This window comes from Hippichthys cyanospilos, chromosome 5, assembly GCF_059441005.1.
Source record: "Hippichthys cyanospilos isolate Australia breed blue-spotted pipefish chromosome 5, RoL_Hcya_1.0, whole genome shotgun sequence".
NCBI lineage: Eukaryota > Metazoa > Chordata > Actinopteri > Syngnathiformes > Syngnathidae > Hippichthys > Hippichthys cyanospilos.
In genome coordinates, this window is record NC_142373.1 from 3,294,752 (window position 1) to 3,319,578 (window position 24,827).

A 24,827-nucleotide genomic window follows, 5' to 3' on the forward strand; every position below is an offset into this window, starting at 1 on the left:
CAAATTTCAATACAATCTTTTACACGTTTTTCTTCAGGTTTGAGATATTTGTCTTCCAGAACAATTTACATTTATGATTACAGTGGGATTACTTGAGATATGAAAGTCCGAGTTTACAAAAGAGTGTACTAAATACCCATAGTTGGAAAAAATAGAAAATCGAGATGTGAAAAATTAGCGCACCGCCCAGACTCATTTCTGTCATCCTTCTCACCCGTTGGTTAGCTCCTGTCCTAATGCTAGTTGAGCTTCCTGCGATGTGGAGGACTAAGGCAAAAAATGGTAATGAGGCAGTATTTCAGCCTATGTTTCGTCCTGACCGTAAAGAAATTTTATGATGCTGATGCTGGATAATGACACAACGCCCCCTTGTGAACAATATTCATTCATCAAAGTTCTCTGACTTCCACCAAACACCACGTCCACCTTCTTACCCATGGACCACCAATTGACTTCAAACAGTAAGAAGCTGTATACAGTAGTAACATTTGATGCCATTTATTCCGTATTGTTTTCTGCCATTGATTTCGTACGGTATTATTTTCTGCCATTTCCTCTCCTCCTCCCCGAATGCTGTCTCACTCGAAAGGTAAGAGTGCACATTTTTCTCCATACTTTTTGAGTGAGTGAGACCTTTTTAGGTCGCTTAATTTGTACATTTTTATGATACATTTCCAGTTATTCAGGAATCATTTACAAGTCCACAGGAGCATTAATATTTATTTTTGGATAATTTTGAGCATGTAAGTTTATTTAAGTTTAATATGTTGCCATGCAAAGTGATTCTTGTTTGATGTAATTCGGCCCACTCGTTAAAGTGCTAACGATGTGCTAACAATGCTAAAGTCAGACACGACAGCCCAAAGCGGTATGTTACAAAAGTGTTTTTATGTGAAAATGTAAATTTTTAGCCATAGCTAATGTCAGTTTTATGTTTGTTAGTTCTATAGTGTGAATTGTTGGTCGGAAGAGTGAATGAAATGAGTAAACATGAATAGTGGAAGACTAGATCAAACATCCGTGCAAAAAAAGAAAAAAAAGTCGTGTCTCATTTGTGCGCAAGCCGGCATAATGAATGATAAAAATGCATCATAAACTGTCACAAATACGGTCAACATGACAGGTTGTGATAATGTATTAGAGTACAGTCTTGTTGGAGTGAGTGCTGGTGTGTTGTGTCTCATATCATATGCCAACAATGTCGCCTTTCATATCTTGATTTTTCTCTCGATACTAGACGATATTTTTTCAGCCTTGTTTCATACCCTGAATTTTTCGCAACAAGAGGCATTCATAAGTAGAACTACCACTGTATACAACTTTTTTTTCTCATATAGGGTTTCTCTGACTTGGCATGTTCCCTCAGCGACAAGCCGTTGATTTTATTTAAGAGGGCTTCTAAATTAGTTTGCATTGGTTTTACAACGACAAAAATATGTAATACGTTCAACAACAACTATCAAATTGTAGAACACCTTTATTGTCGACAAACATCATCACCATCACCGCGTCAATGCATTGGTTCACTTCAGAATCTTCAATTTCGGAATGTGGGAGGAAGGCGAGGTATCCAGAAAAAAAACCCATGCAAGTATGGGAAAAAGTGCAAAGTCCATTGAGGGACAAAGACAACGTTTGAATTGTGAATTTCTATTCTATTCTATTCTATTCTATTCTATTCTATTCTATTCCCATTAGTTTTCTAGGATTTCTCCTCCCTCCATTCGTCTCCCAACTTTCTGCATGCGTTTTCTTCCTTCTTTTCTCACCTTTACCCGTTGCCCTTTCCCTTCTCCTCTTTCTTTTGTCACCTCTTTCTTTTTCGCTAGCATGCCCAACATTGAGAGGGGAGGAGAGAGAGTGCGGGATAAAGAGAGAGAGAGAGAGAGAGAGAGAGAGAGAGAGAGAGAGAGAGAGAGAGAGAGAGAGAGAGAGAGAGAGAGAGAATGAGTAGGTTGAAGAGCTGCTGTCCAGTCACTGAGTAAGGAGCGTGCAAGACTAAAAAAAAAGGGGGGGGGGGGAGTAAAATCAAACTGTCCTCCTCCTGGGTGATCTTTTAACTTGTGAACCTGACAGGACTATAACAGAAGAGGACTTTTAATTAAAGGCAAAAACAAAAAACAACAAAAACAATCATTTTTTTTCTGTGCGGAGCTGACTATGGAGCTCATGTTTTTCCTCAACATCTAGAAGGAATGAAGATGAAGACAAAGACGTGAAGAAAAGTAAAGAAGAAAAATCTTTTTGTGTATTTCCCAAAGAAGAAAAATCACACAAAAGTATCTAGAATTACTACAGTATATTTGTATAGGATACATTTTAAGGAGCATAAGGGATGCAGGAGTTCCACTTTGGATAAAAGAAGCAACTCAGCAACCTGTATTGACAGAAAAAGGGAGTAGCAACCAAGTCTTTAAACTTTCGACAAGGGACGATTTTTAACATGGATGATTAAAAACTACGGTAATTAAAATACTTATTTAAGAAAAAAAGAGGGTATTAAAATTAAGTCAAAGTGAACAAGCGCAAACAAAAGTTGATAAGTAAAGAGGAAAACAAAGTGATCTGAAAAAACTCAAGGATAACCTCAAAAAAGAACCAAGAAGAAGCTGAGTGGGACAATGAAGCATCCCCTCTTCATCTTCATCCTTCACTTGGCGGCAGCGACGATGACAAAAGGCGTGCCTCAGGTCCAACTGGAGCGCTGGGTGCGCGCGGGCCTGGAGTCTCTGCAGTGGGACCAGCTGGATCGCTGCCTCCGCGGCACCTCTCACTCCGAAAGCGAGTGCCGGCGGCTTGCCCACCTGCCGCCCTCCGCCGTGGCTGTTTATGCATCTGAACTGCGCACTGCCGCTGCAGGTGAGAGATCCAATCTTGCCTCTTTAGCATTTACTGTCAGTCTATTTGTAAGATGAAATCATTATTTAACCCTCCTGTTATTTTTGATTACAAGGAATAGCAATAACGTCTCACTTTGACCCGGGTCCGTTTAGGCACGCATACGTGTCAGAAAAGTGTATTATCGAAATCCAATATTTTGTTGTAACCAGTGATTTATGTTCATTTTCTGAGAACAACAATTATGTCTCTGGGTCAATATGATCCGGAGAGATGTGTGTTTATTCAAAAGTGTAAATACTCACTCAGTATTTTGATTGGAAACCCATTCAAAATTATCAAAGGTAACACTTACTTTATACAATGTATTGTATTATTTTCCCTGTAATAGTAGTAACATCCTGGGTCTTCTGACCCAGGTTTGGCTCATAAAGAAGTTTAAAAAATTGAAAAAAAGCATACAAATGACAATTGTAAAGGACATGCTGATCAATCATACACTGACAATTTGAGTTCAACATTTACTTTTACGTCTAAATCTGTCAATTTGACCAAAGACAAAACAAAAAAAAAGTATGTACTTGGGGTGAACAATCTAATAACTGAGCAAAATATATTGTAAAAAAAAAAAAAAAAGAAAAGAAAAAGAGTAAAAGCTCAAACAACCTCCACTAAAAGCCTCTCTCTGCAGATATAATGAAGACAAACTCACAAGTTGTAATGCTGTGGAATTTCCGTTTTTTTCCCCAATAAATGTACTAATTTAGAATAACAAGTACTTAGGTTGAGTTTTCGAGCATTGATTGAGGTTTCAAGCAAAGAGTTGAGTTTCAAATTATGTCTCAAGCTAAAGTTGGCCGTGAAGCTACAGGTTTGAAAAAAGGGGTTTGAGTTTCAAACAAGCATTGGGGTTTATAATGAGTGAGGGTTGGGCACGTTACTTCAAAACTGTAATGCATTATTTCTCACTATTATTTCTCACTGTTACTGTCATTTCAAATTAATTATTTAACTTACAATATGACTGTATTTGAAACATAAGGCATTACACTGCTATTGTATTACTTTTATATTACTCTCACCAATGTAACTAAATATGGATTTGCCATTCTTAATGTAGTTCATTACGCTCATTACACATCAGTGGAAGGTTAGCTTAAGCCTAAAAATATTTTCATTTGTATTGTATTGAAAACCTTTAAAGATATGATACAAAAACGTTTAACCCTTTATTACTTAGCTACACAGCATCGTGATGCATTGTTTATGCTTTAGGCAGAAACATTTAGTGCATTCCACAATTTCGTGTTGTTAATATTCAAATTCAAGTTATGTCGGCTAGGTTCGGGACAGAGTTTTGAAAAATAGACAGTTTCGTGGGGCCAACGTTAGCAGCTAGCCAACATTGTCATTAATGTACTGTTTAACATGAGTTTTTGTATGCCTCATCTTAATACACATTGACCAGAACTATTTATAGACTATTATTAATCGCAATTGTGCAGTGAAAATTAGCGTTAGCTTACCCTGAAATTACTGGTGCTATTTGGCAAAGTGGATAGCTCTTTAGGTGTCGTGTACAAAGTGCATCTAACCATTATATTCTTCTTGTCTTTATCTCTGACAAACTACCTTTTCCATGGGGGGCGGAGGTCCTTGCATTTAAGTGAAAATGCTAACATCCTTGTGTTTTGTCATAACTTCTTTTAGCGTATGAATGAGTTTATTAGATTAATAGTAGAAATAGACTCTTTACAGGAGAAGATTTCAGAACTGATGAGTAACTACCATGATTAACATTGTAACAACATTGTAATTGATATGGCCATATATGAGGTAATCCTCTGTTTGATTTCCTGCTGAAGGCATAAACTGTTAAAAAATGGATGGATGGATGGATGGATGGATGGATGGATGATCGATTGCAGTGGTTCTCAAAGTGGGGTCTGTTGCCTGACTGCAGGGGGTCTGTGAAATAATTTGGGTTTTTAAATCATTCAATTGCAGTGATATATTTTAATATTTTTTAAGCATCTGGGATTGAATGTCTGGACTCTTAAAAAACAACAACAACAAAAAACATGAAACTACATCACTGGCATTGAATGATTTAAGTTTATGGGTTTCATCATCTGGACTCTTAAAAACGTGACAATACAGTATGTTTCTGGCTTTGAATGAGTTAATACAAAATATATATTTGTGTTAATTTCATTTAATTTGATATCAAATTGTGAATGTAATCATGACTCTTCAATAAAAGAACCAAGTCAACAAGTTTAATGTATTTTTTTAAATGAAATCATTTTAGAACTTTGTCAAATAGAACCACTTAATCCATGTCATCATCAAAGAGTGTGATTATTTAGTCTAATACTTGGCAGTTTGAATTTGTGATAAGGAAGCGTGCATTTTGCATGATTTATTTTGTACTTTAGATTAAATCTGTTGGTGAACAAAAAAGAACACTTATGTATGGCTTGAATGATTAAAAAAAAAATGTTTCTGCAAACATTTGCAATGGGGGTCCTTGGATAATTTTCTTTCCAAAACGGGGTCCCTGACTCCAAAAACTTTGAGAACCCCTGATTTATTGTTGTCATTTAGGCAAAACATCAGCCAACATGCGGACCTTTTTGTCTGAGCAAGTCAAATATACTGTAAGTTCGTCAATATCATTCAAATTGAAATCTCCACTGCATTTAATTATCAAAAGCTTGATTGCATTAAAATAACTCTGCTATGTATACAGTTTCACAAACAATTGGAAGATCACCATAGACTCCAGTCCCTTGTGACTCTGTACAGGTGAAGAGGCATAGAACATGAGTAATTTACATTGTTATCCAGGTGCCTCCGACAAAGTACTGGCCATCCTTCCAGATTCTTACTCGTCCAGTGGGATGATCAGCTCTAAATTCCAGCGTGCATTCAGTGCCAGCCCCTTGATGAACGGGCGGGAAAGCCGCCACAGGTACCAACCGCCTTCCCCTTCCTCCATGAGCCACGACGCGGTGCTGGTGCTCGACCCGAGTCCCGGTGAGAACTTTGGACATCCGGTTGCACTTTTCTACGTAGACCTCAATGTGACAAAGAAGAGATGCTCCCATCTAGATGGCATTTACCTTGGTGAGTCTGATTGCTTGCATCCTAGCTACATCTACATTAGAATTAAAACTGCATAACTCAATACAGACCAATTTTTTTGACATCTGTGTATAATATATATATATATATATATATATATATATATATATATATATATATATATATATATATATATATATATATATATATATATATCCCTTAAAGAGGTGGATTATATCACTAAATACCCACTGAAGGCACAGGTCGGAAACTTCCGGTTTCATGTGTTGTATAAGTTTCTTGTATTCATTTTTACACATTTGATATACTGTAATTGTAAATCATTGTTATGACTGTGTCATACATACATCAGAATTAGTGTAGAAATATAGTGAGAAAAAGTGATGTTTTTCCATTATATATATATATATATATATATATATATATATATATATATATATATATATATATATATATATATATATATATATATCTCAAATTCAATATACTATGCCTCTGTTTTAGAGTGTTTGCTCAGAACATCACAAAGTTGCACTTTGGTCAAGCTAATTGTCTCTTTGTTGTTAACATGGCTATTTTTTCGACAGACTTTGAAACATTATGAAAAGGAAAGGATGGCTTGACTTGTGTCCTTCAGCTCTAAAATGTGTGCTTGAAGCAGGCATGGATTTCGGCAGGTGGGGGTAGAAACAGGAAAGGGAGTAGAAGCGGGGAGCTATTTGGGGTATCAAGTGGATATTCAGATGTCAAAAAAATAGAACATTGTGACTTCAAATCGTTTTATTGTGACATTAGTTTTAGCATTTGTGTCTATGCGCACACATACATTGCCTTGTAGTTTCGTCTTGCCCCCACCCCCTCCCCCCTTTCATAACCACAACTGTATTTTACTCGATATACGGTATAGAAATGCTTCTAAAAGTAGCATAATTCCGTCATTTTAATAACACAGGCCATGTGTTTTAATTGGACAGACATGGTCTGTGTAACCATTAGTCAGGGGTAGACTTATACACACTTTTGTTTTCTTGTAAAATTCACCGAAATTGAAGAAAAAAATGAAGGGAGGGACGAATTATAAGCGAGGTCGACTTGTACTCTGAGAAATATGGTATTTGCTTATGACAAAGCTTTTCAGTACCACTAGATGACAGCACTTTCCTTCTCCATTGTGTCTTTCACTCGTATTCAAAGTGTGAGAAGCCTTTTTGTATTTTAGTGTCATTATACAGTGATGACTTTACTTGTATGATAGTTGGTCAAATGTTACTTGTAGTCTTTTTCCATCCATCCATCCATCCATCCATCCATCCATCCATCCATCCATCCATCCATCCATCCATCCATCCATCCATCCAGAAACCTCAGCAGGAAAGCCCAGACTTCCCTCTCCCCAGCCTCTTCATCCAGCTCCTCCGGGGAGGATCCCCAGGAGTTCCCAGGCCAGCCGAGAGACATAGTCTCTCCAGCGTGTTCTGGGCCTCCACCAGGTGAGACATGCCTGGAACACCTCACCAGAGCGGCGTCTGGGAGGCATCCTTACCAGATTGCGGAACCACCTCAACTGGTTTCTCTCAACGCGGAAGCGCAGTGGCTCGACCCTGAATCCCTCCCAGATGACCAACCTTTTCGATAAATCAAGAGCTTCGCCTTTTGACTCAACTTTTTCTTCCCCACAACAGACCGGTACAGCATCTGCAACATAGCGTCTGCACCAATTCGCCTGTCGATCTCCCGTTTCATCTTACCCTCACTCGTGAACAAGACCCCACGGTACTTAAACTCCTCCACTTAGGGCAGGACCTCATCCAGACTCAGAGATAGCACTCTACCCTTATCCAACTGAGGACTATGGTCTCAGATTTGGAGGTAGTGATCTTCCTCCAAGCCGCTTCACACTCGGCTGCAAACCGCTCCAGCGAGAGTTGGAGGTCATGACCTGAGGAGGCCAACAGCAGCACATCATCTGCAAATACCAGTGATGAAATACTTAGACCCTCAAATTGGACCCCATCAACACTTTCGCTGTACCTAGAAATTCTCTCCATAAAAGCAATGAACAGAATCGGTGACTAAGACCAGCCTTGGCGGAGTCCAACCCTCGCCGGAAACGGGTTTGACTGCGGACCAAACTCTGAAATCGGTCGTACAGGGACCAAACTGCTCATATCACGGTTGAACGCCTTCTCCAAGTCCACAAAGCACATGTAGACTGGTTGGCGAACTCCTCGAGGATCCTGCCGTGGGTATAGTGCTGGTCCACTGTTCCACGACTGGGACGAAAACCACACTGCCTTTCCTGAATCCGATGTTCCAGCACCCCTTAATAGTCCTTACCGGGGAGGCTGAGAATTGTGATTCTTCTATAGTTGGAACACACTCTCCGGTCCCCCTTCTTAAAAAGGGGAACCACCAGCACAGGTTGCCAATCCAGAGGTGCTATCCCCGATGTCCACGTGATGTTGCAGTAAGCGTCTCCACCAGCACAGCCCTACAACATCCAGAAGCTTTAAAAACTCCTGGCGGATCTCATCCACCCCCGGGGCTTTGCCACTAAGGAGTTTTTTGACCACCTCGATGACTTCATCCCCAGAGATGGGAGAGCCCACCTCAGAGGTTCCAGCCTCTGCTTCCTCAGTGGAAGATGTGACGGTGGAATTGAGGAGGTCTTCTATCCCTTTGAATTAGAAATTAAATAGGTCAAAGTAACACAGAATAGAATTTGACTGCAATGGCACAATTTGTTCATTTCATTAGTCCATACATCACATTGTACACTACAGCATTGTGTATGATAAATTGTACTAATTGTTGCAGTGCTGGTATTCCAAAGGTGGCTGATCCTGCAATTGTGTTTTATTTAGTGTGTTCAAGTAAGAAATTGTGTCCTTAACTGAAGCAGAAGAGACAGTGAAAGTTTGGAATGTCTGAAAGCACCCTTTTATAGTTCATTGCTTTATGCAAGAGATTTCTTTCACTGGAACTGTGATACACATACATGTTTATCCACTCATCTTCCGAAACATTAGGTGCAACAGCATTTTATCAGATGAATAGCAAGAACTCTGTCACAAATACAGCCTTAAAATTGTATTACTTTAATGTAATTATAATTGTTGTGGATTGCAAAAGTGTACAACGTTAGCAAGTATTAATATGAGCATTATTTTTGTGTTTTTTTCCCCTGCTAAATTTACAAGCTCTCATTATTTCTGCAGGTGAATTTGGGCAGCACTCTGGTTGATTAGAGGCATGCAAGTCAAAAGTTGCTGGTAGGCCAATAGCATGCAAACTTGAGCTTTTTTGTTAGAAAAATAACATTAAAAGCTCAAGAGATACATAAAAGCCCATCAGGGAGAGTGAACAAAGTGCTTCAAAGCATGAAATAGTCCGGGAGAGGAGCGGGTGGGGGGTGTCAGGAAGTGAATATCAGATCCCCACAATCCCAGTAAAAGAAACAGTGGTAAAGTGCAAATTGCTGACCCCCCACTGTGAAAGGGGTTGCAACCAGATGTTAAGGTGAGTTTGGTCTGTGTGCTTCACAAAGACACACCAGTCAATTATTTATATACACGCGTGCACACAAATGCACACAAACAGACATTCTCAAATGCACACGCACTGACAAGCACACTTCTACAAAATGGCCCCCTGTTGGGTTCTAAGGATAGATTTGGGATAGTATTTTTGAGATGAGTTGTCTTCAAACCTTTTTTTTTTAACCTGAAGAGAGAAAAAAATACCCCAAAAGTCTTTGTAAGTTTATGTCCTCCTTTAAAAATTTGGCTCCAGGAATGCTGGATCCTCAGTCAGGGACCAAATGTATGATATAATGGAGAGGGCCATATGATCCAGGTATGGCCATTCATTGTGTAGTAATTCACATTGCTGTTCACAACCACCCTCCAACTGACTTGCAATCTGATCAACCTTTGCCCTCGGTTATCTGGGATAGGCTCCAGCTTGTCCTGCGACCCTGAGCAGGACAAGCGGTATAGAGAATGGATGGGTGGGTGGTTGGATGGAGGGATGTACTGTACACCCTTTGTCACAAAACCAAAAGCAGTCGTGGCATGTTAAGCAACTTTGATGTCATCTCCTGATTGCACATTAGACTGAATGATGAAGAAATGTGCCATCACATTTGACTTGAGAACCTCAATGATCTTGACTGGAACATCATAGGCCCTTACATCTGAACTTTCAAAAGCAACTCATCAGCCCGTTTTAAATTTCTGTTTGAAAGTTATGTGCTCTATGTTCCCATCTTCAGGAGAAGAATGTTTGACCCAGGCCTTGAAAGGTCGCTGTCAGAACCAGCTGAAACGTCAGCAGGCCGGTCCCGAGAGGCTTATGGGACACGGGCAGAGCTGGCTGGTGGGTGGATTTTCACGCAGAGGTACTTTTACCAGTTCAGTCAGTGGACGGCTCTGTGAGGTCCACTTTCTTCCCTTGGTGGTCAGCATAGGAGACAGCAACCGGACCCAGAGACTCAGATGTGTAGGTCAGTTTCGAGACCGCTGAGCCCGGTGTGACTACATGTTAATGAGTCCTGTTGAAGATATCTCATACGCTCATTGTCAACAGATCTCTCAGAATTTTCCAGATGTCCTCAAACAGTGCCCATGAGGTCTCCCAGTTTGCCCATCTCAAGCTGTGAGCTGAACAAAAACACCAGACGCTGTCACCAGCAGCCACTGGCCACTCATCTCTCCTGCCGCCTATACCAGACATGTGACCATGCTGTGCTTATCTCTGGTATGACTCAAGGCTGTAGTCAAGGCCACCTTTTTTGAGTCCAAGTCAATTTCAATACATACAGTATATGTTTGAGTCCAAGTCAAATCTAGGTTACAAGTTAGTGCGGGGCGATAATATCCATATATTGCAATACTTGGTACTGCAATACAATGTCCAGTTTCCAATAACCCGCGTATCAGTTTTGAAATGCCTTATATTCATAATATTTCCTTTTTTAAAAAATCAATCAGCTCCGGAGTGGCTTTCATATCATGAAAGCCATTCTAAGCGCTTCAAAAACACCACATTAACTGTTACAATACGTTACCTCTCAAGTGAGGCCATGATCCAAAGCAAAAGTGGCGGCAGAGAAGGAAAGCAAACAGCAGAAAAAGAAAACTTTATGATACAAAAATAGCATTTTCTTCGTTTCTACCGTTGTAGTCATATCCGCACAGTGTTGAAGTTATTTGCTGTAAGATAAGTATGTGTTCCAGAAAAGTGCAATAATATCGGAGCAGCCATAATAACAAGCAGTAAACTCTCATGTTGCATTTAATTCAAATGGAAATTTTGAGTTTTCAAGTTTTGTTTTGTTTTATTTCAATTTGTTTCTTTGATATGCTAGGTATTTTTTGTAATATGACAAAAAATACCTGAACAGAAGCGATGGCATCTCAAGGTTACACTGTATTTGATAACCTATAACAGTAGATTTTCCTTGGTTTTGTCGTATTTTTTTGTTTGATATGCGCTCATATATGTCAATGATGTGTGGCTTCTGAAAAAATAAATTGAATTTGTCTTTTCTCATAATTTCCTTCAGTTTTTGCCAGTCATTTTTATTATATATGCCATAGATTTTTTTTTACAAACATTGTCCAATACATTGCCATTGAATCGCATGTATAGCAATACGCATTTGCTGTATCACAATATATCTCAATTCACTTTTAAGACACAATACCCAGCACTATAACAAATGTCTGTATCCAAATCCAATTCCAAGTTCAGATGGGATCAGGAGTAAACCTGTAGATAGAAAATTCAATTTTTTCATGATCACAAAAGTAGAGAAATTTAATTGCTCCACACCCTTCTTGGATGACATGGAATCTTTTGCTTAATTAACCATGTGTACAGATAAAAAACAAAACAAGACAAAAACAACGCTTGACGCAGTGTTGTATGTGTCTGAAATTGTCTTCTGACTTCATGTTTTCTTCCTTTCTCAAGACATGGTAAACCTACTGTTGTTTGACATAACTGAAAGAAAAAAACTCAGGTTAGCGTTGAGGTTAACTAATCAGATGGCTATTTCTGACTCGCCCTAAAACTTTAATTCATGTTTCTTTTGAAGGACATGAATTTTCATGAATAAAAGCATAGTTGGACTTTTGAATATTTTGCGAGTCCACTAGTCAAGCGTGAGACAAGTCCGACTCAACAGCCAATGAGTCCGTGTCAAGTCCGAGACAACAAAAAAACATGTTGAGTCTGGTTTGAGTACTACAGCACTGGTATGACTCAAACCTTTTTCCACCGTGTTGGAAAATCAACTCCAGTAGAATGTTTTTGTCTCAATGTCCAACAGAGAAACAGTTGATGGATGCATAATTATTCGATAAACCGTTTGTTTGTTTGCGTTAGGTGGCTGGCGGCAACAGATGACGTTTCAACGACATGTGCAGAATCTTCAGAAGTTCTATAGAATGCTTCGGATCAATGGCTTTCACAAAGACCATATCAAGACCTTCTTTGCCAGCAGTGGGCACGTTTCAGGTATTGTTTCCAACCAAAATTCATATTATGTTATTCGAAATGAACGCTGTAGGTAACCTCTTTGTCGTGTTGTGTCTTAGCAGAGGAGCTGGAGAGTGTCTACTCAGCCACAGAGAAAGCAGTGATCCGTAACCATGTGTCATACGTCTGCAGGAAACAACACTGCGCCGATTCACTGGTGCTTTACTTGAACTCGCCCACGCGCAACGATGGGACCATGCTCCTATGGGACGCCAACCTCAATGGCATCGTAAGATTGCGGGAGACACATCATCAGATACTGTTGTCGATCAGATTTAGGCAGATAACCAAGGAGCTAGAATGAATACTTTTCCTGGTTCAGTGAATTGTTTTTTATTCCAGGCTGATCTGAAGGAACGCTACTCAGTCAATGAGCTGTTGACTGACCTGGCCGGCTGCAGAGCAACTCGTGTTTTGTTGTTTGTGGATCAGAGCTACAGCGGAGTTCTTTCTAAAAGGCTGAGGGGCTCCCAGAAACATCTTAATGTAGTTCTAATCCAGAGTCAGAAATTGTTGACTCAAAATTACCAGAGCCAGAGGGTGAGCATGACCTGGGAGGACAGCAGTTGGGCTCGTATTGGTCCATCTACCTGCTTGCTGGATTACCTGGAGAAGGTATTTGATGAGTTCTTCACACTTCTCTCAGCAAAATCTAATTCAGTCAGGAAAAGCTTGAACACTTTTTCTGTTTTGTTGATCAGATGTTTTTGATAGAGGGAAGCATCATTGGATTCAAAACATTTGAGAAACTAATTGAATAATTCAATTTTTGTTTTGGTTAGAAATGATATGCTCTGAAGTACTAAACAACATTACACTCCTCAATTCATAATGTGGCATGCGGGCTTGACAACATACACGACGTAGAACATTAGAGTGGGTAGACTGCTTTGTTGAGAAATTGATCAGTGCGAGCTGCAGTTATGTCAGGTTGTTGTCAAGTCATTTAAATCTGTTCAGCTGCCTTTCGTCACTGTCAGCATGATTACCATATTTTACGGACCACTTGGTGCAGCATATTAAAGCACATATTTTGTGAAGCTATGCAATGTCAAAAAAATTTTCCAAGTATATTGTATGTTTTTTAAATTGATACAGCACTTTATTGCTTTTTTTTTTTTTTTTTAATCATCTTAATCATGCAGCTACCTGAGCAGCAGCTACTTGAGTAATGCTTCCAATTGAGAAGAGGGAGGATATGTTTGGTAATCAACTGACTGGTGGTTGCGCTGTAACTTGGACTATTGCTGAATGCTATCTTGGGTGACCACTGTAAACAACTCATTGCACTCATCATTATCCAACCATTTTTGCTCAGTCCCAAGTTTACCTTGAGCCGGTCCCATATTGTAAACATGGAGAATATGCTGCCAGAAAAGGTCAATGGGTCAGGTCTGACCAGCAAGTTGACTACAACATTTGGTTAGTGGGGCCATTCTTCTCCTTCTTAGACAAAAAAGTAGATAATAATTTTAGTATCACAAAACATTGTCACAAGGTAGTGAATAGGTGTGGATGAGAACATGAGATTGAACATGAATGGGGAAGTAAATTGGAAGGAGTTTAATTTTACATTTACTATTATGATATAGTCCCATACCCTGCCAGAAATAGCTTGCATTCGGATAGCAGGACTAAATTTCCCATGATTCTTGGACATGAAAGCAGAATGTACTGTAGTTCTAGTTCTGAAAACAGACACATGCAAAATAATGGAGCGTGATTGAGAAAGCAGACATAACAAGTAAATTGAATTAAAGACGACCAAATGAAAAGCTAGTTTCCATAAATACATAAGGTACTCAGATTTTATAGCAAACTCTATATTTTTTAGGAAATTAAATGATTTTCAAGGCGACATACGGTCAGAGAAATACTATAATTGTAGTTTTTTTTTTTTTTTTCATCGATTGCCAATGTTGATGATTGTTGATCAGAAAATGGTAACAATCTAATTACAGAGTGCGTTTGCTTCCCACCTCTTGGACCAATGGGCCGGCCTCTTAAACATCACCCTAGCAGGAGCTCCATGCAATGCCACACCTCCACTAACAGACAGCGAGATGCGGCGGTGGTACCAGGGATGTCAGAACCTGCCAACCGCCCTCTGGCACAGAAAGTACCATGGGTTCAACTAAAAAATGGGAAAGGGACCCAAAGAGACTGACCAGACAGAGAGTGGAAAAAAAACCCCACATGCACAGAGCATACATGTTAGTTTATCACATGCATGTGTAGACGGGCAGTAGAAGTGTGTCTTTGATGTGTGTCTGTTTGTGTGTACAGGTATGTATGTATAGTGTATGTGTGTTTTCTGCCCTAACGCTGAACTCGGATGGTAACCATAGCAATGTCGGCTCATCACATGAGGGTGTCCTGAACCTGAATGCCATTTTACTATGTATGTGGGTGTAGGTTCAGCAAAAGGACAGCCACTTGGGTCAGTGTATTCGTATGTGTGTGCAGGGGTGTACGTGTGTCAGCCTGTTGTAAACATTTGACGTCTCATCACAATTTTTTTTCATTTCTTTGCTCCATTTGATCCATCACGCACCACTCACTCCATCTAAATCTACCCACGTTTTCTTTCATCAAAATGAACTCATTCACTTAATTGGCTTCACATTATTATTATTATTATTGCTGCCTTGTGAAGAAGTTGCAAAATTAAGATCCCAAAACATTTATATCGTCTAAATGAATATATGGAGCCAAATTTCCACAAAAGGTGGTTTGTGATTTTGAGATGCTGGGGGACATTTATCAATAACAAAAAAATGAAAATTAAACAAGGGAATGCAGGTCGTTCTGAACTTGTGGAGGTTTGATCACACATAGGGCCTCATTTTTGTGGCCAGCATAAGTCTAGCTCACAGTGCAGTCTAATGGTGTGGATACGAGAAGAGTTCTTTCTTTTGCTATTTTGGTACACTGGCCCAGAAAGAAAGGGCCGTTCTCCAGCATTTTTGCCGTTGTGGGATGGAACGCTGATGAACCTCAGTCCATATAAACTACTTTGCTGGGAAACCATGAATCAGTCCAATGGAACGTAAATTGTTGTTTAAGACACTGATTCCACTTAACATAAAATCATTTTTATTATTGCACAGGGAACTCATGTTCAACAGGAGTAAGATTTCATGATTTTACTTTCATCATTCCTCTGAGAGCCTTTAGTAGATTGTTGTTTTGGTTAGCAACAGGGTTCAAATAGGTCATGCAGTTAACTCTTTAATGTCCGTATGACTGTTGCCTTTGTGAACTAAGTTCACAGAAGCGTCATAAAAGATATATTCCAATTCCTACAGTAATTACACATTTTCCCTACTTATCTATTTGCTAAGAAATGTGGAAATGCGACCAGCTCTCTGCAGCCATTCAACATTTTCCCACATACCTTTTTATACAACTCGTCAGGGTCAGTTCATGACCTTTGAGATTAATGAGACCAGACTTGATAGGAAGAGCCATCCTAGGTGATGAGTCATTGATCTCCAAGCTCAAACGTCAGAGCCAGGGGAAGAGTTGGATTTTGCAAAGGCAGAAGAAAGCGAGATACTCGAAGCTCAAAGTCACAGTGGCAGATGATCAGTCTAAAATGATAAACTAAATATGCCTTGAGCATCTGACACCTCCTGGCTAAGAAGAACATGGCCTTGCCGGAACATACGCCCTACTCACCTGTTCTGACTCAGTGTGATAATGTATATTTTCCTCATTATCTTAATAGGGCCTATATCGTGGTATTTTAAAATTTCCACAGGTAAATAAATGCATATAAATGATAGAATCTTACCTTTGGCACAGTAGAACATGATTTTTTATGAAATATGGGGTTATTTGGTGGGCTGGATTCTTACCAAGAAGAGAAACGGCTTCTTCACTGAAACTCACCTGGTGGCTGCCATGCCTCCTTCTGAAGCTGACCACCATGACAAAACAACAAATAATCTATTGTTGAACGATCAGAAATGGGACTCAGAAATGGAGTGAATGAATGAGGCGAAAACAGATTTACTGACACTGAAATTAATTGGAAGTGCCAACAAAGTAAATGTCAAGCGAGCCCACACAGTAACGCCCTGGAAAACCACTACTCATTACAAGAATTCAGAGTGAATTATGTAGTGCAGTGTTAATTGCACGGCCGTGTGGTCCCACCCGCACATTTTTGCTACTTGGACATTTTCAACAGTAAAACTTTGTAACTAATAAATGTAAAGTTGCCGTTTACTTGGCCAGTTCAAAATCTCTGGTCGTGGATTTTTAACCTTCAATTAGCTGGCGATCAGTCCAGGGTGCACCCATTCCTTGGACAAAAATGATCTGGGGTAGGCTTGGGGTCAGATGACCCCAAGAAAGAGATGTCAATTTTTTTATTTATTTTTTTGTCACAGGCCACTGTGTAGTTACAGTTTTCCTCAAAGTGTCATAACTATCTTGAAACCACAAAAGTGTGGACACAACAAACTGATGAATAACTACCTTTCTAATTAAAAGTAAAGAATATTAGTTTATTTTGCTCATGTTCAAGCTTTGTGATCACAACTGGAATGTCACTATTTTATTATTTCTTACACATGACAAATTTGAAATGAAGCATCATGATTTTAGCAAGTCTTTATGCTTACATTGGCTCCATAAAAGGATGTGATGGGCCAGATCATGCCTTCCCACCTTGAGTTTGATACCTGTGCCCTAAAATGAGAATAGAAAAAAAAACATAATGGGTGTAAATAACTTTTCCTCAGGAAAAAGTTTTCCTTGGTTTTACCAATGATTTCTTTTGAAGCTGGAAAAACAATTGTGAGAAGACAACATGAAAACTACGGCAGTTTTGCAAATCCGACATTCCAGAATGATTTTGGACTTTAAAACATGGAAGTGTCTTTCCGTGTTCCGAAGAGGAAGAGGTATGAGGGATGCTGAGGACATGGTAGGAGAAGCCGAGATTGGCCTGCAATGATCATGATTAAGATATGAAGCACTGAGACTGCCCTCACTGCTACACCATCTGGCCATGGCTTTTTAATAAGGGCACTGCTCTTGTGTGTTTGTATCTGCATGTGCATGAGTGCTGAATCACTTGAACTAGAGCACACACTGGTAGAACTCATCACTGACGACTTGTTGTGACAGTTGCCTACCTTTTCATTGGTTTTGTCCTATACCTGTTTTTTCAACCTTCAACTAACAACGTGCGCTCCATGGACAAAAATGATGTGACGTATTTCACTTCACAACAAATGAAAAGTGATAAAGAAAAAAAATCATTATATAACTTTCTGTTGGGTAGACCTTCGGCATGTTTTGGACATTTATTTTGTAATTTATCCTAATATCATTTGACAGCCAAGAATGTCTTGATGTCTTGAAACAAAGAAACAGAGGAAATATACTATTGCATAATCAAACAAAAGATAAGAGTGTCTCTGAATCCTTTTGTCCAGATAGTGAATAATAATTGTTTTGCATTGATGTTAGTTTATGTTTCCAGATGGAAGCCAAGCAAAACGTTCTTAAATGTGTGACAAATTGGAGTAATCACCAAGGTTGTGTTTAAATGTTGCTGGGCGTGCAATTCACAAGATGTCTGTACAGAGTATAAAATGAAAATCAAGCAAAAATAATTTGGTGGCATGCAGTATTTCACAGAATCTAGTCAATAAAAATCTTATAGCAATCTATATTGTATGTTTTGCGTTCTTTAAAACAACTTTTTTTTTTTTTTTTTTACTCATGTAAATGAATGGAATGGCTCCCTTTTGGGCTCTTATGATTGTTTGCTTCTGATTGGCCATTCCTATTTGGGCGTTCCATTTTGCCTTTATAAAGACTCCAACATTGCTAATAATTATACAATAAATAATTATAATTGCTCCTGATATTTTTACTTGGTTAACGCTGTCTAACTGCTCCCATTCAGGCACTAATGGATTGATTGGATGTTCAATTTTTGGAGAGAGTGGGCACAATTCCAACATGAATTCCCCAACAGTCATGAATCATCACTTGTTTGTTTATTCGAATTTACCTCCGTTTTGATCGCTTTTTTTGTGACCATCAATTAAGTATATACCTTTGTAAACTTTCTTACCACTCGTATTTGGTTGTTCCTTTTGAACACTACTTTGGTGTGCTCCCTGAATGCTCCGGATTCAAAACATCTGATTGGGTAGCAGTTTATGAGTTCCTAACCACAAAAAAAATCAAACAAAAAAACCCCCCCTCAGCACAAGTCCATAGGTGGTACGTTAAAGCTCAGTTGTCAAGACTTAAAAACGCTGTGCGGCAGAATACCCATTAAGAAATTGATTATTGGTCCTTGATCATTGCTATGTGTCAGTTTAATACCACAAAATTCAATACAATTCATACAATTCAATACCACAACATTATGTGGCCTGTTGTGTTTTTCTAGCAGGGACCCTTTGAGATACTGTTCTCACAGCAATGCGCCATCTGTCTCTGTCAAAATCACCCTCAGGCCGCTCATATAGTTTTACTCCAAACACTAACCTTTGACACTGGCACTCACATCCCATCCAGGATGTTTTTACCAAAACAAGCCCAGTAACACAACCAACTTAGTGAATAATGAACGACTTGACTTTTTCACACAATGGTACCAAACATAGAGGGTCTGATTAACGTACGATGTGTAGAGCAGCGCGGTTGCTGAGCTCAGAAAAAAAACCTTGAAACCATACACTGTATCAGTTTAAAACTGTTCAAAATAAGTTGGGTTCGATATCATAATTGACATTGGCTTCCAGTAAAACTGAGATGCAATTTTAAAGTTTTGCTAATTACATATAAAATTTTACACTGCTTTGGTACTTCTTATCAATTTGACTTAGTATCGCCGTATGTTACATCCTTAAAACTTTACAGTGGTACCTCGGTACTCGACCATAATCCGTTCTGAGGTGGTGGTCGAGCACCGATTTGTTCGAACACCGAAACCATTTTTCCCATAAGAAATAATGGAAAGTATGTGTGCACAAGTAAATGTGCACAAGCAGTACATGATAAAGATAAAGATAAAGATAAAGATAAAGATAAATAAAGCATTATAAACCATTTTGTATAATTTACTTACGTTTTGGAGAGTGGTTGATGGCATACAGGAATGGATGTGGAGAGGACGGGAGGGAGTTACTCCTTCCATGATGACGCTAGCTAACTGCGACGCGAGGTACTCCGCGTTCATATTTTGCTATAATTTCCTTCTTCGGTTCAATAGTGGTCCTCATTGTTTTCCTCTTTGCCTTCCCCTTATCACTGTCTTTCTTTGGACCCATTATTAAGGGCTAGAGCAACACGAAAAAGTTTAAATCCGGGAAGAAATACTCGAACAAACGTCTTACTCCGCTGGCGGTCTGAGTTGAACTGGCGCTTACCCGCTGGCCGAGAAGGGCCGAGGAGCGCGTTCGGGTCGGCTCGGCTCGGCTCGGCTCGGCTAGTCGAGAACCGAAAATCTGTTCGAGGTCCGATGCATTACCTACTTGAATTTTTTGGTCGAGCACCGATTTGGTCGAGTATAGAGGCGGTCGAGTACCGAGGTACCACTGTATTCTGTTACAAACTGCCAGCATGTTAATGACCCTGGGTGCTAAAAAGAAGTCCGCTGGATCCCTGGCTTTTTGTATTTGTACACCAGTGCTCTGGAATGCCCTACCTACTAAAGTTTGCGCAGCCACCTCAGAAGAAATCTCTAAATCTCGACTAAAAACACATTTCCACACGCGAACATTTCGTTCATGGGTCTGCCTGACTGCAGCTTTCTTTTTTATCCTTCCTGCTCTCTTCTCTCGGTCTCCTGGGGAGAGGGCTAGATAGTGAGAGACGAATTGAATGCAGCCGTGCAGATTTGCGCCGATCGACCGATGCGGGTTTTGAGTTGGAACACTTCAGCTGCAGCTCTTTTGTTGGGATGGACCCACCGAGCCAGACTGTGAGAAGAATCTTACCTGATGACATCCCCTGGTGTCATGGCATTGTTGAACTGGACACTTACTGCTTAATATGACATAATGGGGGATTTTTGGCACTCGCCACCTAGTGCAACTTGTTGAGTGTGAAAGAGGGCTCCTCCAACCTGCGGTCCCTTCTGAAGGGTTCTTATTTTCCCCCGATGGGGTTTTCCTGCCTTTTCTGGGAGCTTTGTTCAGGGGATGCTGTATGTGTTTATATTGTTCTGTGTGATCCTATGTGTGTGTGTTTTTTTTTTCACCTGTTAAGCTCTTTGAGACTGTGGTGGTCAGGGCTATAGAAATAAATTTGAGTTGACCTCATAGGTGACACTGGCACACAAGTATATATTATTTCTATTTTTGTAGATGTTATAAAATTAGAGGTCTAATGGCATAATTTACTTTGCAGCTGTGGCCCTGGTAGAGCAAGTGCATTTTAATTCTTGAGTTTGCCACTGTTACAATCACAAAGAAATGCAGAGTAGGGGGAGAGAAGAGCAGGCAAAAGGCAAAGATACTAAAAAAAAAAAAAAAAAAAGTCTTAAAATGCTCACGCAGTCTTGATGCTAGTTTAGTATGAATTAATAAATACACAAGGCTGCTGCTGTCTGGGCTGCCAGACAGAGTCAAAGAGAGTGAGAACTTTAGAAATGGTTGATGCAAAGAATTAATTATTGGAGGAAGCAAATGGGAGTGACTTTTTTTTTTTAATGATTTTTACATTTGTATGGATTTTCTCAGTGTACTGACAGTGATCCTTTGCTATGATCACCAGGTTTTAGGGGTGGGCAGTCTTTGGAAAGACCACTAAGCTTAGCTTGAGGATGCGATGAACATTTACTTCCCGTCTATGTGTGATCATTCGCTGCTTTGTGCCTGTGGCAGTTGCGCTGGTGTATTCTGACACCAGAGGTGAAATGGGCTTGTCTTATGTTTGCATCACAGGACAATCAAAAGATGAATGGTTTCCACATACTACTACTTGCGGATAGAAACAAATCACTAACACTACCATTTTGCAGAATTATTAGGTTATTGCTGCGGACATTAAATCAACAGTTAACACGAATGCTTAGCACCATGATTAGAACATACAGCATAGATAAATACTATTAGGGCTTTGTTAGCATATTTTGAAGCAATTATAATTATATACAGTATATTATTATAGTTAATAATCATATACATATATATATATATATATATATATATATATATATATATATATATATATATATATATATATATATATATATATATATATATATTTAAAAAGAAAAAAGAAAATAAATAAGTAGATATAAGAAACCTTATCAGTAGATATTGCCCAAACTTAGTTGTGAAGTTTCTGATTATTTACATAAAATTTAGATGGTCACCAGTTTATCGCAAAAAAAAAAAAAAAGACCTTTGTGAATGGACTCTGCAAAGTCTTCTTACTCATCTCTTATATCAAAGGACTATGTGCTTCAGCAGGTAAAGTGGGTCTTTATCTGTGTGTGTGTGTGCCTTGAGGCCTGAAAATGACACCAACTGGTTTAGGGTACACATGTAAAAACAAACACATAGATAAGTTTTGATCTGTGGGTTAATCAGCAAGCACAGTGAGTCAGGCGTATCTCACATCACATGCATGAATGCATTGACACGCACGCACGCATGCTTGCACGCACACACGCACGATCAATACCGATATTATTCAGTTGTCAACACTGATTGCGGTGTTTCAGAGTGATTTTTGGGGTTGTCATGTCGCAGTTTTTGCAATCCCTTTGTTCAAAAGTGTGCAGCTGAAAATAATCTCGCTGCCTTTCTTTTCAGTCGTATCTTTGCCACAAAAATAATGTAAGTATTGTATTTTTCGCACTATAAGGCGCACCCAAAAGCCTGATTTTTAAAAAAAAAAGCTGACAGTGTACCTTATAATCCGGTGCGCCTTATATATGGATATTATCATGTGCTGACTGCATAAACTATAGTTTATGTCTAAAAATCCAGTTCAAACTGACCTGGTCCAAGGGTATTAAATCCAACTAGGCCCAGTGCGATTCATGAACTTGATTTGCAGGCCCAACCCGATTTTTTTTTTTTGGAGGATTTAAGAGTGTGTGGCACCACACTCATGTTTCTTGTTTAAATTTCCCTGACTTTCGTTTATTCGCAACTTCATTGTGCTCCATAATGAAATAGCGGGTCAAAAATATATCATGCGTGCCGAGGAAAAAACTAAAAAGACAGCGGCGCCAGGCCTTCACGCGTGGTTGGCTCCCCACTCATACCCTTGCATGTTTCTCGTTTAAATTTCCCAGACTTTCGTTTATTCGCAACTTCATTGAGCTCCATAACGAAATATCTGGTCAAAAATATATAATGCATGCCGAGGGGAAAATCTGAAGGATTGTGGCGCTGCGGATCTATTCTGCGCGCTGCGGCTGCTGTTTAGTAGTGAAATAGCAATTACCAATAACGCATTCTCTGTTTTATCTGATTTTTTTTAATAACAAATATTTCTTAGTATAATATCCATACAACGCTTATATTGTATGAATAAACTTTATATTCTATTAATAAAGTTTGATGACTTTATTAACAAGTCTTTAAAACAATCATACATGTAGAATAGTATTACATTTTTTTCTGAATGCTTAAACTCTAAAAGTTCAAAAATGATCTGGCCGGCCTTTAATTTGACACTTATGATTTTGACTGTTCTTCCACTGTCTTGCCACACTGTTCCTGGAGAAAACTGTTTTCGATAATTACTTCAGTTTACAATCTGCCTGAGCACTATTAGGAAAACCTTCAGAGTGGAGTATAATGAAGGGAGCAGGAAGATTTAGCAGAGTGAGATGAAAGTAAACCGAAGATGAAAATATGGTGTGAGGAAGTGAGAGGGCTTGGACGAGGAGGTCAAGGTAGAGGAAGGAGAGTAAAAGATAGGATTACAGATGATAATGATGATGACATTAGAGTTCTTATAGTACATATGGTGAAATCTTAAATAAAAGTACCGTATTATCTAGATTATAAAATGTACTGGACTATAAACCGCAGGTAATAACATCAGATCTTTACGCAAAAAGATGGTATATGAAGTTTAGAACTTTTTTTTAGTTTTTTATTTTTCTTGTAATTTTCTGCCAACAGCAACATCCTTTCTTTAACAGACTGAACATGCCAGCATGTTTAGTCCCAAGATATTTATAGAAAATGGATGTATGGATATTTTCAACACTAACAGAATACTGTTAGTCAAATAGCAGTCCAAAATCGAAATCAATACTTCAATAGCATCTTTTTTTTTTTAAATCGCCCTGTGTTTGATAGATTATTTTAGTGAACATAAAAACACATCGCACATAATCCATATACACAATCATAAATACATAAATAAAATCATATACAGTGTGTACTGTATATAAAATTTACACATTACAAATTTACCCAAAATTGTATACATTCTTTTATTCAATCTAGACATATATATTTTTTTAAGAATATATTTAAAAAACTTTTTGAGCACAGCCATTGATTAACATCTTTTCAGTTCTATCTCATAGTTGTTCCATAAATTGAAACCTCGAACAGATACACACATTTGCTTGCTGGTGGCTAGCAAAAAAACAAACAAACAACAACAACAAAAAAACAATAACAGATAAGCCGCACTGGACTATAAGCCGCAGGGCTCAAATCACGAGGAAAAAGTCGCAGCTCATAGTCCGAAAAAATATGGTACTTTAAACTGTGACTCCTATGTGTTTGCAGAACAGTAAAGGTATTTCCTCAAACTGATATTCATATTCATATTCAGATATGTCCACAGAAATCAAAACTCAGATATGTTTTTCATATTTCCCATCAGTCTTTTGTTGTCTCCTTACAAATATAATGTGTGTTAATTCTTTTATTCAACAATAGTTATTTTTTAAAGAGTTAAGTAAAACATGGTAAAGAAAATGTTTAGTTTTGATTGACAGTGAATGAACCATATGTTCAGGATTGTGGTTTTAGTGGTCGTTACAACTGCACTGCATTGAAGTAAGAGCTGTTTCTAATATTTTGCCCCAAGCTATTGGATTTAAACAACATGGACAAATTGTATGTAAATTATTTAACTCAAAACTGCTCTAAATTAGACCCACATTGAACAATTGAAATCAATAAGATCGATATTTTCCTTCAAGATATTATTGAAGACCTGCACCATTGTAACATCCAGTAGATCAGAAAATAGGTGAACGCAAAGAGGGACTTTGTGCTTTTCCTAAAAAGGCGAATACCACTTTAAGATGGTGTCAGTCGCCGCTTTCTTTGCAAGACAGCAAGGCTATCTTTGGATGGTCAAACTCAATATTTTAT

General features: G+C 38.8%; 1 protein-coding gene across 2 annotated transcripts; it reads left to right on the top strand.

Annotated features, from left to right (window-relative positions):
• The first annotated feature begins 2,512 nt into the window (after positions 1 to 2,512).
• On the top strand, positions 2,513 to 18,176 carry LOC148423188 (uncharacterized). 2 transcript variants are annotated; one of them, XM_088414205.1, is made up of 8 exons: positions 2,513 to 2,859; positions 5,689 to 5,967; positions 10,220 to 10,450; positions 10,534 to 10,704; positions 12,337 to 12,468; positions 12,549 to 12,718; positions 12,832 to 13,104; positions 14,451 to 18,176. In XM_088414205.1, exons 1-8 carry the CDS (start codon positions 2,622 to 2,624, stop codon positions 14,625 to 14,627), a joined length of 1,671 nt encoding a protein of 556 aa, XP_088270331.1. In that variant the 5' UTR covers positions 2,513 to 2,621; the 3' UTR covers positions 14,628 to 18,176. The 2 variants fall into 2 exon arrangements, with proteins under 2 accessions (XP_088270331.1, XP_088270332.1); XM_088414206.1 differs by having other exon boundaries at positions 12,552 to 12,718.
• The last annotated feature ends 6,651 nt before the right edge of the window (positions 18,177 to 24,827 follow it).